The sequence below is a fragment of the Corylus avellana genome, chromosome ca6 (assembly GCF_901000735.1).
Source record: "Corylus avellana chromosome ca6, CavTom2PMs-1.0".
Taxonomy (NCBI): domain Eukaryota; kingdom Viridiplantae; phylum Streptophyta; class Magnoliopsida; order Fagales; family Betulaceae; genus Corylus; species Corylus avellana.
In genome coordinates this window covers 652880-667112 of record NC_081546.1, presented here as the reverse complement: position 1 = coordinate 667112, position 14233 = coordinate 652880, and the positions used below count along the sequence as shown (strand labels likewise).

The 14233-nt window shown below is 35.6% G+C and overlaps 3 protein-coding genes across 7 annotated transcripts; all 3 read left to right on the top strand.

The window, feature by feature from the left end:
- Nucleotides 1-3889: 3889 nt before the first annotated feature.
- LOC132184193 (uncharacterized) lies at nucleotides 3890-8043 on the top strand. 2 transcript variants are annotated; one of them, XM_059597729.1, is made up of 7 exons: nucleotides 4331-4419; nucleotides 5252-5313; nucleotides 5624-5715; nucleotides 5826-5948; nucleotides 6109-6951; nucleotides 7072-7288; nucleotides 7493-8043. In XM_059597729.1, the coding sequence occupies exons 2-7, from the start codon at nucleotides 5295-5297 to the stop codon at nucleotides 7996-7998; spliced, it is 1800 nt and encodes a 599-aa protein (XP_059453712.1). In that variant the 5' UTR covers nucleotides 4331-4419; nucleotides 5252-5294; the 3' UTR covers nucleotides 7999-8043. The 2 variants fall into 2 exon arrangements, with proteins under 2 accessions (XP_059453711.1, XP_059453712.1); XM_059597728.1 differs by lacking the exon at nucleotides 5252-5313 and having other exon boundaries at nucleotides 3890-4419.
- A 1932-nt stretch (nucleotides 8044-9975) lies between these two features.
- LOC132184518 (uncharacterized) lies at nucleotides 9976-11694 on the top strand. 2 transcript variants are annotated; one of them, XM_059598182.1, is made up of 3 exons: nucleotides 9976-10312; nucleotides 10400-10481; nucleotides 11385-11694. In XM_059598182.1, exons 1-3 carry the CDS (start codon nucleotides 10196-10198, stop codon nucleotides 11540-11542), a joined length of 357 nt encoding a protein of 118 aa, XP_059454165.1. In that variant the 5' UTR covers nucleotides 9976-10195; the 3' UTR covers nucleotides 11543-11694. The 2 variants fall into 2 exon arrangements, with proteins under 2 accessions (XP_059454165.1, XP_059454164.1); XM_059598181.1 differs by having other exon boundaries at nucleotides 11379-11694.
- A 95-nt stretch (nucleotides 11695-11789) lies between these two features.
- On the top strand, nucleotides 11790-12820 carry LOC132184519 (uncharacterized). 3 transcript variants are annotated; one of them, XM_059598186.1, is made up of 3 exons: nucleotides 11790-12090; nucleotides 12228-12309; nucleotides 12388-12820. In XM_059598186.1, the coding sequence occupies exons 1-3, from the start codon at nucleotides 12076-12078 to the stop codon at nucleotides 12567-12569; spliced, it is 279 nt and encodes a 92-aa protein (XP_059454169.1). In that variant the 5' UTR covers nucleotides 11790-12075; the 3' UTR covers nucleotides 12570-12820. The 3 variants fall into 3 exon arrangements, with proteins under 3 accessions (XP_059454169.1, XP_059454168.1, XP_059454166.1); XM_059598185.1 differs by having other exon boundaries at nucleotides 11790-12129; nucleotides 12394-12820; XM_059598183.1 differs by having other exon boundaries at nucleotides 11790-12129.
- The last annotated feature ends 1413 nt before the right edge of the window (nucleotides 12821-14233 follow it).

Sequence of the window (14233 nt, the reverse complement as noted above, 5' to 3'; positions counted from 1 at the left end):
CTAACCCGTGTATTATTATATTTATGGAACATATATACTTTGTGTAGACTAGATCTAAAAAATGGGTTACCCAAATACAAAACAAGAATAAAAAAACAACTAAAAACTAAAAATCTAGCCGTGAGAGTTAAGCCCCTACACCGATCTACTACATTCTCAACCCGAAAGTCAGGACAACAAATCTATCACCAACCCAAAGGCCATGACAAACAAAATAAATAAAAACAAAAAACAAAAAACAAAAACCCTACAAGCAGCAGTAGAGGAGCATGGCATTGTAGACATTCCTTCGGAAGACACGCCTTGACCGAAGAGGACGGTCAAATCTAAGGTTGAAAAACTAGATTTGGATATAGATTTACAAACTAGATTTAAAGCAACCTGCTAGAAATGGAGACCGGTGTAGTTTAATAAGAAGACACGAAGCACTGCTACCGTGAAAATTGAGAAAGAAATATCTAGATTTTTTCTTATCTTGAAGTTTTTTCTTTTGTGTTGTCTAGAAAAACAGAAAGAGACAAATTATAGAGAAAAGACATAGCCTCGTAATAAAAGTTTGTTGCCTTAATGGATTTATGCAAATTTGTTGTTTTTATTTTTTTCAGTATAAATTTATATGCAAATTTAAAATTTGGAACAAATTCAAAATGTTCCCTAAACTTTTTACATGAAATCTACACAGCATAGTATTCAAACTTTGAACTTCCAAAATATCTATAATTGTACGAATTTTTTAAAATTTAAAATGTAAATTTGAGTTGAGTCCAGTCGTCGACCATCAAACCAAGCAGAAAAGGTTGAAAAGTATGCATTAGTCACGTTTGTATTTTCGAGCATTAATTCGTGGGTTATGGTAAGCACGTAAGGCCGTGCTCCCCTTGTCCTTCCTCGCAATCAGAAACTGACAGGTTGAGTTGAGGTCACGTGAATATCTGGCAAACGGATGCTTCCAACTCAGCCGGGTCCATCGCGGTTACCGGGAAATTCCGGTGACAAAAAGTGGTTTCATTTGAGCGAGGCAACCGGTCAGATTCGTGAAGAATAAGAAAAAGATCCCGTATGACTTTCCCGCTCTCCTAGTGCTTCCCAGTTTTAGGGCCGGCCTTAGCTGTCTTTTGGAGCCATTTCCTATGGGTCACGTCACCTATTCTGCCTTTATTCATCACTCTCCACATTTTTTTGTTATATTATAATCACAATTAAATAATACGCCAATGATATTTGTAATGACAAAGTTGCTGTTTTGACGCTTTATTGGCGGGAATAGGATCATTCTATTTTTTAGTCTATATACAATTTTTTATTTTTTTATTTTTTATTTTTTTGACATATCTGCACAAAAAGAGGAAGAGAATTCGAACCAGTGACCTCCACTTCATTAAGTGTGGTCCCAGCCGATTGAGCTACCTCTTGGAGACGTGTTTTTTTTTTTTTTTTAAAAAAAAAAAAAATTATTCTATTTTAAATTGGCTAGTTGTATATATTGAATATATTGTCACACATTATTGACATATACATGATAAATCTTTCAATTTATTTAAGATGACTTCATAATAAAATTAATCATTTACCAACCTTTATATGGAATTAAATTATGTTAAAAATGGAAAAAAAAAAAAAAGAATTACTTAATTATAACCTCCTTAAAACTATCTTACATAAATATTATCGAAATATTTGTTTTCTCTCTCTGTCTGTCTCTAGCTCTCATGAGTGGTGATCGAGCACAATGGCATCGGGACTGAGCTTGACGGGGAGCTTGAATTTTTATTAATATTTATGTTTTAAGAAAGATATATATGTATAAAACAATAATAATTGAAATTCTTAACTAATTAACTCATATGGCCCAATGGAAAATTATATCAGCATAACAAGAGAACTCGCAGCAAAGGGCCCGGTCCAGTCTTTTTTCCCACTTGAGATCTTTTGTAAATAAATAACGTCTTTTTTGTTTTTTTGGTCTCCCCACCATACCCAATTGCCTTTTAAAAGGTTGGAGAGGGACCTGTCGGGGTGTCGCCAATTATAACTTGCAGTAAAATTGCCACCAGTAACGGTCGTTAACACTTCACAGTGCGAAATATTTTCCAAGCGTGAATTCTGACTGCCTTGTCAAGCAATTCGAGCTCTTATTCTCATTCTCACTTTCATTTTTCTCTTGGGCATATTTTTGAACGCGACACACAAAAAAAAAAAAAAAAAAAAAAAAGTATTTACTGTATTTAAAAGTTAATAATAATTTTTTCAAAATTTAATAATAATTTTTAGTACAACCTTAAAAAAATTGTGTATAGCTTCTTGTGTAATCGATGTGCTATGTCACAAAGAGTAATGCTCAAATTTATTTTTTTTGTTTTATTTTTTATGTTTATTTATCATAATCATTTTATATTGATTAATATTACATATTTTGAGTAACTTTTCATGTCAATTATTTTAAAAAACAAAGCAAAGTTAGTAAAAATATGACATGTTAATCAATATAAAATAAGTGTGAATAATAAAAATATTTTTATCTAATTATGCTTTATAGTAGTGATTGTGTGTCTTTTTTCCCATTATGACCCAAGTTCTAAACCCCTCCCTCTTTATACTTTAGGAATGTATTTAGCATAGTAGGCCTTAATGTGATTATGCGGTTGTGTATACGAATCTCTTGTGTGGTACATAACATGAAAGAATCTTATATATGAGCCCGTTTTTCATCTTATTGACATGTTTTATAAGCCTGTGTAATTATGTTTTGGGATCCAGATTCTCTCAAATTGATAAAAAATTGAAAATTCTCTAATTGTTAATTGTGATAATTTATTTTAAATTTAATGATCAATAAAATTATTTAAACCTCGGTAAAACAAAAGTCAGTATTTAATGCATCGGTTATACAAAAACAATCGACATTTTATAAACCATTGAATTTAAAATGAATTGTCACGATTAACAATTAGAAAATCTCAAATTTCTCTTCAATTATAATGGATCTCAATTCTATATTTTGTGGGTTGTGGGGCTTTGTTGGCCCAATTCTCAACACCATCAATGTTTCGAGTTATAATTACTTTCCTTAACTATATAATTCATTGTTGAATAGTCACTTGGTTGAATATTATACTCCAAGTCAAAAAAATATTCAACGAGAAGAAAAACAAACACATGTGATCAAGTCGGGTGTGACATAAGAAAAATATTATGATGCCTAATGCATAAGTGAGGATTTACTTAATAAGAAAGAAAAAGGAAAATTTAAAAAGTTGTTTATGGAAGAAATGGTGAGTGCCTTGTTTTTATGGATTGCTTCCCGCGTCTTAGGGGAAAAAAAAAAACATTATTTGTAATCAAGAAGAAACAACAATCTCTTAATAAGGTTACATGCACCAATATACAAAACGAGTCATTACACATTGTCGATTTTTAGTTTACATTCTAAAGCACGATTATATTTTTCATAAAAATTTTTAGTATTTATGTCATATTAAAACATTTTTTAAATAAAAAAAATTCTCAAGACACATTAATAAACATAGGATTTATCTTAGGATCTGATGATGTCTAAATTCTAATTTTAGGGAAGATACGTGGTTTGGAAGCATGTATGCGTTATTTATGTTTTGAATAAATTCACTAATTATAGTAGATTTACGTGAGAGTTAAAAGTTAAGTAAAATCATTATCACGACAGCTGGCAATCAGACCGAATGAGTCTTTCCCTAACGCGCCGGCAACTACGGGCTCCACCACTCAACTTGTACGTTGTCCCTCCCAATATCACCATGTGATGGATATCGAAAAACCCGGTAAATTCGAAAATCGACCAGGGGCATTTTCATAAAAGGAAAAAGAAAAAGAGCCAAAACAAACTTCCCACCCATATAGTTAATCTCCGCAATTTCCTACGTCCTTCCTTCGTGTCATCCTCGCGGACCCAATCCCAGCCGTCCATCTCCAAACCCTAGCACAGTTGCGATTTTCCATTCAAATCTTTCTCTCCTCCCCCCCTCCTCATCTCCTTAAATAATAGAGAGAGAGAGAGAGGGGGGGAGAGAGAAACTCAAAACGCAAAGAGAGAGCGAGAGAGAGATAGGGTGTTCGGAATTGGAGTTTAGAAAGAGGGATTGAGAGGTTTGAGTTGTGGGATGGAAAGGTTGGGGGCGGCCAGAGAAACGACATCGTCGTCGGAGTACGTGAGCTGGGAGGAGGTGTTCGTGTCCAGCGACAAGGGCAGGAGAGAGGTCCATTACTTTCTGAAGAGGAGGGATGGAACGACAGATCTGGTGGTGATAGGGAAGGAGAAGAGCCTGAGGCACATGTCGTACCACTATGCGATTAGGGACCGAGCGCTCCTTCCCTCTTCGTCGTCGCTCTCGAAGCTCAAGTCTCGCAGAGAGGTCGTTGATTGGCTCAACTTCATCGTTACAGGTGCATATCCATACCCCTCTCTCTCTCTCTCTCTCTCTCTCTCTCTCTCCTTCCGTTCTTTTCGAAATTGGCTTAGGCTTTTTTCCCTTCTTTATTTTGTGGGTTTCTTTGGGGGTCCTGAGATTCGTCTGATTGAAGAAGAAAAGACGAGTCTTGTGTTGTTTTGTCGGTTCTTGTTTTCAATTCGGTTTGTGTTTGTGGTAAGGATTTTTTTTTTTTTTTTTCCGGAGGGGGGTGGTGGAGTAAATTTGTTAGATCTGAGCGGGTATGATGAAGGTCTATGCAGAATTACATGGATTTTTTCTTGAGATTTTGTTGGGAATTTTCTTCCTTCAGATCCTTCTCATAATTCACAAGTCAACAAATTGACGGAAATTGGGCGCGGTTTATTACAATCAGATTTCTTAAAGGAATTGGTTTTTGCAGAAGATCCATTTTTTACGGTTTTCAATTGGTTAAGAAGCCATATCGCTTTTTGGGTCCCCATTTCTGATCTGTGAGATGTTGAAACTTTATGAGTTTCTGGTTTGTTTGGACAAATTATCAAACTTCTAGGGTTTTTGCGTGTTTTCTCAATGTTCCCTTGCCTTTTTTTCGTATTGAATTTTCGAATCAGACCATCTTCCGTAATCTAGAGAACTCCAGACCCATGAATTTTCATAGAGCCACAACATTTGAGTATTGTGCTTTATTTTGCGGACTTTTTTTATTTTTTATTTATTTTTTGTTATTTTGCTTCAACCTCGACCTGTGTTATCTGCCATGTCTGTGACTATGAGTTAATCTTCTGGGTGTTCACGTTATAATGAACTGACTGTGATCTGGGCTGCAGGATTCAATTTTTTAAAGAGCTGGTTGAGAGCCTCGGAATCCTTATGCCCCCAAAATTTCTAGGTTAAGATCTTTCATGGTCAAATTTTAATCATTTCGTCGTTAATAATATTCCTATGTATGTCTCGATTTATTCAGTTTTTCTGGTCCTAGTCAATCCTAAACCCTTTCGCTGATTCTCTGTACTTCTATGGGTTGTACTTTCCCACATGAAGTGTGTTCAGGTTGATAATCTGGTTGCGTATGTTCTTATATATAGCTGCAGATTTATTATTTCATGTTTTCTTGACAAAAATTGAAGTTTGTTTTTATCCATGCTACCTTATTTGTTTAGTTTTAATTGTATTCTTTTTTTTTTTCCTACAATTTATAGATTCGCCACCTCAACATCAAGACACATCCCATTTGGCCGGTGTCTTTTTGGATGGTAGAAATGTTTGTGAGTTGGATGTTCAAACCTTGAAGGTAAGAATCATGCACAGCTGGTTTGTGATTTTCTGTCTATTTGAGACTCTGAAGGGTTTTTTATTTATATGATTGTCAATAATATTCTCTTTTTTCTTTTTTGGATCCAGGACACTCATTTAAAGAAGCTGGGCCATTATACAAAAGAATTTCTATGGTTAGGTTCACCTTGGACTTGCAAGAAAAAACGGAGGCATTATCAGTCTTTTCGCAGAAATGGTGTCAAAATCTCTGTGAGTGTTCTTTTCCTCATCTCATGTGGTGTTTTTGATTGATTATATCCATGTAGGTGTTGCGCACTCTTTTTAGGATATATTCTTTGGTTACGATTCCTCTGTCATCTTACTCATCCCATACTCTTTTGTCTCTCCTCTTCTCTTCCAAATCTGTTAGGTTAATGACTTTGTACATGTTTTAGCGGAAGAGGATAAGCGTCTTGCAGCTCACTTAGAAGACATGTATGAGGACTCTAGAGGCAACAAGATGGTTGTGGTACGATGGTTTCATAAAATTGATGAGGTTGGTGTTGTTTTGCCTCCCAATTTTAATGACAGAGAGATTTTTTTCTCTCTTTGTCTTCAAGATCTCAGTATTGAATGCATAGATGGGTTGGCTACTGTACTCAGTCCCCAGCATTTTGAGAAATTTCTGAATGAAGCTACACACACTCGGTTGGAACCATTTGTTTGCTACAAGCTGTTTGAAAATGATGATGTCAAGCCTTTTGACATAACACAAATTAAAGGTTACTGGAAACAGGAAATACTCGTATATATGTACACCCTTTCTCCTTCAAATGCTCAGGGGAATTCTCAGCATTTTGATGGTCTGAAAGCTGAAGAAAATGTCAATGATACCATTGGAATCAGACCTAAAAAGAGGCTTTGCCAGTCAAAAGAAGATGATGTACACTTGCAATACACTAACAGAATAGAGCCAATGCATGCAACGTTGGAGGATGTTCAAAATTTATGCAACAGTGGTATTGATAGAAAATGTGGAACTGAAATCTGCAGAATAAGAGGAGGAGGTTCTGCTGCCATTTTATCCAAAGGAGATGCAAAGCAGAATCCTTTGCAGTATTTAACTGTAGGTTCTCAAGTGGAAGTTCTCTCTCAAGACAGTGGTATTAGGGGGTGCTGGTTTAGAGCTTTGATCATCAAGAAGCACAAAGATAAGGTGAAGGTTCAATATAAAGATATTCTGGATGCCACAGATGAATCCAAAAAACTTGAGGTATGCAATCATTTTAACCATTGTATAATTTCTCTTCTTTTTCTTTATTTTTTGAACTCATGGACAATATCATCCCATATTCCTTGATCTTACTAGAAAGTTTTTGATTTGATGTTGAAGGAATGGATAATAGCATCCAGGGTTGCAGCTCCTGATCATTTGGGCCTTCGAATATCTGGGAGAACTACTGTTCGGCCGCCCCCACAGTGTAATAAAGGCAGAGTTTCGTGGGCTGTTGATGTTGGTGCTGTTGTGGATGTGTGGCGGCATGATGGGTGGTGGGAAGGCATTGTAGTACAAAAGGAAGCCGAAGATGAACTACATGTTTATTTTCCAGGTTTGAACATGATTTACTCCTTCAAGATCTATTTGCAGATTTCCTCCCTCACACAGTGCCCTGGTTCCCTCACGGGCCTCACCAACCAACCCACCCTCTCCAAAAAAAAAAAAAAAAAACGCACACATAGCTCCATTTATTTAAATGCAAAATACTTTTGTTTAGCTTTCATTTTCTGATTATTAATTTCTTACTGTGGTGCAGGAGAAAAGCAGGAATCAATCTTTGGCCGTGATGACTTAAGACATTCCCAAGAATGGTTGGGAAGTGGGTGGGTACATGTAAAGGACAGACCAGACCTTCTTAACTTAATATTATCTAGCTCAGAAACAAAGTCAGATGCAGGGAAATCTTCTGATGGCAAACCAGCCCAAGCAACCGTTCCTTATAGCAGACATTCAAAGCAAGATGAAACTGGGTCTAGTGATTTTCGTTCGGACTCGGAAGATGACAAGGCAAAATTATTGGAGGCGGTTCGTGATCTTTCAAAGGATGATTTGCTTGCCCAGTTAAGATGGAAGTCATCCAGGAAGAGAAGACGTGGTGGTGGAATCTCTGTCCAGAAGCTGCGTAGTAAAATCATTTCGTGTGAGAGATTTTTAATTCCCACATCGATGAAGGTGGATCATGAGAACTGCAAGTACATGGGAGATTCTCTTTTCAGTACTTCGGTTGTTTCGTCTCTATCAAGCTTGGTTATGTCTAGGTGACTGGTTGCTTTTGTTGGGATAAGTCTATAGTTTTCCACTTCCACCAAGCCATATATATATATATATATGCCCATTTTTGCACCCTTGTTATGGCCTTGTCGTTCTCCCGGCAATGTCACCCTGGGAAGTTTCCTTTGAGTCATGGCATCCAGTTGTCGTAGTTTCTGTATTTATATGTAACAATAGCCTGAGGGGAGCCATAAAGCCCTGCATGTTTCAGGCAGAAATTTTGGGTGCAGTAGAATAACCTCGTAGAGCTCTAACTTCCTTTGTATAACTTCTGTCTTTCTTGAGCGTGGGTATGGGAGGGTTTCTACTCCATGTAATTTGTATAAAACTTGCTCGGCTTAATAAATTTCAGTTGTTCCATCTTCGAATTTTTAGCTCTGAAAGTTGCATGTGGATTCCGTAATATTGATGTTTTTCAGACGTTTTTTATTTTATATTTCAGTGGTACGTTTATAGGGTATGGATGGTATGTGGAATAATTTCAGGGGCAAGTGGATTCTGGACCTGTGCTGCTTGGATTAGGTGGTCCTGCAGTCTTTTTTATGGGCCTGTTTAAATTGCGTATAATTTGGAGTCCAATTGTATGGGATTCTTATCCATCCCTTTGTCGACGGTATGATAACTGTTATAGGGTAAGTGACTGTACTGTGATATAAGTGTTGATTTTAGCATTACTTTTTTTTTTTTAAAAAAAAAAAAATTATATTTCAATGTTACGCATGTAGAGTGTGTGGGTTGAGAGGTGTTGCCTTTAGGTTATTGGGACAAAACTTTACCCGCCAATGGTAGGGCTTTTGCTCTGATTTGGTCTTGATATGCTCATAATATTAATCCTCTTTTTTTATGGGGTTGGTTAAATTTGGTATAATTTGATTAGTTCAATTGTAAAAGATTCCGATCCATTCCTTTGGGGGTTTAGATACTGCATTGTATTCCGTTGGACCAACATTATTTGTGACCATCGGGATGGCATATTTATATAACTTAGCATCATTGCCATTATTTTATTTTGTCCGGGTTTCATTATTTAATCATTATTATTTTTTTTTTTTGTAAGACGTTATTTAATAATTAGAATGACTAAGAATGGGTAGTGGTCATTCAGGTTGTGTGTCGTGTTGGCTTTCATCTTGTCTTGTTCTCATTTGATTATGAATTCTCTATATCAGCAACTTGAACTTCACTTTCTTTAGCATAAACATCATGCATCTTGATTTTGTAGGCTGCTGATGTATGCCAACTCTATGCAAACCCGCCGGCCGGTGGAAAAAACAAGATTTCTGAATGGATATATTTTTCATAATATATATTTTTTTGTGTATGCTTGTCTTATTGTTAACTTTAATTTAAAATGAGCTATATTACACTAACTTATTTTAAATGAACGATCTAAAACATGATAACAAATAATAGCGAAATGGTGGCTTCCATTCTCTCCCTTTTATTTGGTGTCATGTTTTGGACCGTTGTTTATAATGAATTGGTGTATAGAAATGTTGGAGACAGTCAGACAACGGCTTTCTAATTGACAACTTTTTGGATGGAATCTAGCCCAAACGGTCACTTGATGGACTTTGGTTACCATTTTTAACAACCCACAAGCAAGGATCCGATGGGCATCTTTCAACCTTTCAGACAATGAACTAAAAGCAACTCAAATTTTCATTTGCTTACGGCAGGAGATTTGACGATTATTGGCAAAAACCCACCGAAAGTCGTCAAAAACCCCATGCCAAGCCGAATGATTGGCTCTCTTCGGCTAAAACGCTCTCTGACACGATTGATCTGATCCATTGAACTAAAAAGTGATTAATAAAGAGTTTGGTCATATAAGCAACCTCGTTGGAATAATTCAAGACATTGAAAATTCTCCAACACTATGTGGGGCCCGTGTTCGTGAGTGAAGCATCTATGACAACTAGGCATATAGGTAAAGACCTTTTGGCTTTACCAAGCTAGTTTGTCATGGTCCAATGTCCATTATCTTGGTTTCGTTGTTCTCCAACTGCTGAATGAAAGCTGAAGCATCTCAAAGGATGGGATTGCTCTATCAGTATGGCAGGAGCTGTTCATAGATCTTTTTCAACTTCTCTCTGTCTCTCTCTCTCTGCAGTTAGGGATTGAACCCGATACCTTAATTGCGTTATATGAGGGCCCTCCTCTGTTTGAATGGTTACATAACGAAGGCATGGCTCTTGTTGATCAGCAGAAGAAGGGGCTTCCAGGAACTGGGATCAGAAAGTCAAAGAGTTTCCTGCTTTCTGAAACCAGCCTTGCCTCTCTTGAATCTTTAACCATGCCTCTTGTGTGTACTCTCTCTCTCTCTCTCTCTCATTCTGTTGTCTAAATTTCACTGCTTTATGGACTTATGCATGGTGTTTGTTCAGAGCAGGTCCAAGAAGTTGTTCTCTCAGCAGATATTCGATGTGCAGAATGTCAAAAGAGAGTAGCTGACATAATGGCGAGAATGAATGGTAAGATTTCAATAAGGCCTTCCATGGACTATGCATGGATTTTGAACCCATAAAGGAAATTTCTCCTACCCATTTTTCTCCTAACCATTTTGGAGGAAAACTTTGTCATTTCTAGAATTCTTTATTTCTTGGGTCGGAGGCGTTGGAGGGGAAAAAGTGGAAAACCATAGGCAAAAGTTCATAATTAGATATGTTATTGCTGTTATCTTTTTAAACAGAAAGTTGCCCTTTACTTATTTTTCTCTTTAAGTAGTGGGTGGACCAGGGTGGTCCTAATTGCTTGCCTACTTTTCTCTAGTGGAAATAGCATGTGGTTTTGCTTGAAGTAAGAGGAAACAATAACTGTTCTACAAAGAACATTTATTACAGTTTGATTACTTGTCATTTTCTTAGAACTCTGCTTCCAGGCACATCTTTTTATAAACATTCTTGCTCTTCTCAAATTGGTTATTTGTCATTTTCTTGGAACTCTGCTTCCAGGCACATCCTTAAATAAATGTTCTTGATATTCTCAAATTGGTTAGTGGATATTTGCCAAAAAAAGAAAGACAGAAAGAAAGAAAACGATGGAATTATATGATTAAGCTTTATCAATAATTCCTAGTTAATGTATAGTTTAGACTGATTCTTGATTACATGCATGGTCTAGATATCCTATTGCAGTGATTTACACTTTGGGAGTTCTGAACGCAGAAATTGCAGGCGCATTCCATAGTTTATGTTTGAATACTTATGATCCTTGTAACTTTTTTATTCGGGGCATCCTTTTTAATCAAGTTGCATTGTGTGTATGAGTTGGATGGAATAACTGAAGTTTGAATCAATAGATCCAAAGATGAATTTGATTGTGATAATGATATTGTCAGGAAGCATCTTGATGTACTCATCCTTTGGCAGGGACAGATTCAGTGGTGGTGAATGTATTGGAAAAGAAGGTGACACTAACAAGTAGATATGCAGGTATTGGTAAATCATCCACACAGCAAGTTGCTGCCGTATATAGGAATCCTCTTGACAAAGTCGCCATGATTAGACGGATATTCCGCCCATCTCGCCGTTGATTACAACTCAGAAAGGATCCAGCAGGCCAAGGAAAATTTGTTGTATGATAATACTTCTGAGACTAAGTAGGCCATGTAGATAAGTTTCAAGTTACATCGATGAACAATAAATCAATTCTGCTGTATGTGTAAATCGGTTGGTTTATGAGTTTGCTTGGGTTTAAAGAGAGAGAGAGAGAGATGCAATAAGTTTTGTGCAACATAAAACCTTTAAAAAGAAGAAAGAGATGCTTTGTTGTGTTGCTTGAGGTAATGCAGAAAACGTAGCACATAAAGGAAGTAATGCTTGCCCTTGTCACTATGACATGAAATATATCAGGCTTGAACATTAAGTTAGGGATCATAGGCTTGTAGTTAATAGACGAAATTCTTTTTCTCCATCTGCACAGAATCAGATTCCAAAATGAAGGAGAAGAATTTCCAACAGACAATCCAAAAGTAGAAATATGATCGGTTGGTCCATGGTGGTCTTCCATATTCTCAACTCCCATCAATTCTTTTTCTGTGTACTTTTTTGAGTAAACAAAAAAAAAATGACGCAAACAGTGGTACCTAATCCTTCGACTTCCCTCTTCATGCCAGGAAAGGCAAGTTCTTGAGCATATTCAGAAACTCCCTTTCCCTTTATTGTCAAAACAAAACTAAATATTCTAATGAAGTTTTTATTTTCTCTGCATAATTGCAGTATTATTGCATGGTGATGAGGCTCAACATTGACTGCAATGCTTGTTGCAGGAAACTAAGGAGAATCATTCTAAACATGAAAGGTGAGTTTTTGTTCATTGAAATTCAAGTCCCAGGTACAAACCCAATTTTAATAACATCTCTCTCGTTTCATATTGAAGAAATAGAGTCGCATTTGATTGAGAAGCAGCAACGCTGTGTGAGTGTATGTGGGATATTTAGACCGTCGGATGTGGCAATAAAGATAAGAAAGAAGATGAACCGTCGAGTTGAAATTCTGGAAATTCAGGATTTCAGCGGCACCACAGAACAAGAAGACCAAAATCAACAGTCTACTGGCTAATTATTGTGATGATTGATATTTGCATAGGTTGGGTTTTAGGAAATTCTTCATTGACATGTAATATGTGAAAATATATATATAAAAAACATGTATTTTAACAACATATGTCAATTTAATCGACCAAGTTAAAAGAATTTACTCAAAAAACTTTGTCCTTTGCAAAGTCTGTGCTGCTATCTTACCTAGTCTGACCATGGCATCACCTTTTAGAAGGTTTGGCAAGCTTGGTTTTCATAGAACTTTGAGAGATTGCTGTAATCCAATCTCATTATATATGAAAGCAGAAGTTCTACTTCCTTTAAATGTTAAAGTGATGGCAATTTTTTACACAATCTGTAAAATAATTTATAAAATTAGTAAGTTATGATGAAGAATTTGACATTTTTAATTAAATTTATTATATTAGAGTTTATCTATAAAATCTTATACTTTTATTTCAATATGACTCGAACCCAACAACAACATTTTTTACATGACCCGTGTTTCTATATGAATCCAACATTAAATTAGCGAGTTTTAGTTGATGAGTATGACTTGTTTAATTAAATGGGTTAGGCTATACTTGATTTGGAAAGGCTAACATTTCCTACAAAATTATTCAAGTTCATAACAATTAGGAGAGACTAGAGAGAGTAAACTCATCATTAATAAATTTTGGAAATGAAGAAAAATTCAAGAGTAATGATACATTTCACATCTGCTTATTACACTTATGTTACACCGGCTAACATGATTGTGTTTTAATTTTTTAAGTGGTTGATATTATAAGTGACTTAAAACACGTAATGTCGACAAATGTGATATGACTGTAAATAGTAACATTATTCAAAAAGTAATTGGAAGCTTCAATATCTCTAACGATATACTTGTTAAAATACACTAAATCAGTGGCGGAGCCAGGATCTTGGTCCAGAACGGTCCATCCCTAAAATAAATTATTGTCCCTGTTGAATTTTTCACTATTTTTAAATATATTAATAAACAACTCATAACACAAAATATTTATAAAAATACACAACTTTTTTTATATAATTGTATTCATCCCTTGTTGTAAGGATACTTTGATAAAGCACTTTACTTTTGCAGTGTCGAAGCTTATTTATTATTATTATTATTTTTTTTAAAAAAAGTTCAAAAACTTAAAAAGAAATAAATTATTATAGTGGCCCCGTGACCCAAGTAATGGAAGGGGTGGCTGTATCTCCAGCATTGAGGGTGGCCAGGTTGTCATTATTTTTTTTTATTTCTTCTTTAAAAAATAAAAATAATTTTTTCTATGTAAGGAGTCAGTTTAACACTTGTTTGGTTTTTTTTTTTTTTTTTTTCTTTAACAAAAAAAATTTGATGAACTCCATAAAAAAAAAACGTGTTTCTCAAATGTGGATCCCATTAGAATATACTTTTTAAAGACAATTCTCATATTTATGTTACATTAAAATACTTTATCAAATAAAAAATACAAAACACTTGTCGTAATACATTAACAAACATTACCTAAGTATCTTAAACTGGAGGTTTATTTATACATTACAACAAAACAAAAAGTTCAAAAGTTGCTCAAGTGCTTTGGCGGCCAAGCATCGGGTGGTCCAGGGAGTGGCTTAACCACCCCACAATCCGTCTCCATAGTATTTGATTTTCATAGTTACATGTTAAATCACATA

What these genes read in the sequence shown, in the direction of transcription:
- LOC132184518 (XM_059598181.1), top strand. Translation starts at nt 10,196, where the DNA reads ATGGCTCTTGTTGATCAGCAGAAGAAGGGGCTTCCAGGAACTGGGATC. An exon ending in AATCTTTAACCATGCCTCTT is followed by an intron (nt 10,313 to 10,399) that starts GTGTGTACTCTC and finishes TGTTCAGAGCAG; the next exon opens with GTCCAAGAAGTTGTTCTCTC. An exon ending in CATAATGGCGAGAATGAATG is followed by an intron (nt 10,482 to 11,378) that starts GTAAGATTTCAA and finishes ATCCTTTGGCAG; the next exon opens with GGACAGATTCAGTGGTGGTG.
- LOC132184519 (XM_059598183.1), top strand. Translation starts at nt 12,076, where the DNA reads ATGACGCAAACAGTGGTACCTAATCCTTCGACTTCCCTCTTCATGCCA. An exon ending in CCCTCTTCATGCCAGGAAAG is followed by an intron (nt 12,130 to 12,227) that starts GCAAGTTCTTGA and finishes GCATAATTGCAG; the next exon opens with TATTATTGCATGGTGATGAG. An exon ending in AATCATTCTAAACATGAAAG is followed by an intron (nt 12,310 to 12,387) that starts GTGAGTTTTTGT and finishes TTCATATTGAAG; the next exon opens with AAATAGAGTCGCATTTGATT.
- LOC132184193 (XM_059597728.1), top strand. Translation starts at nt 4,137, where the DNA reads ATGGAAAGGTTGGGGGCGGCCAGAGAAACGACATCGTCGTCGGAGTAC. An exon ending in GCTCAACTTCATCGTTACAG is followed by an intron (nt 4,420 to 5,623) that starts GTGCATATCCAT and finishes TACAATTTATAG; the next exon opens with ATTCGCCACCTCAACATCAA. An exon ending in ACTACATGTTTATTTTCCAG is followed by an intron (nt 7,289 to 7,492) that starts GTTTGAACATGA and finishes ACTGTGGTGCAG; the next exon opens with GAGAAAAGCAGGAATCAATC.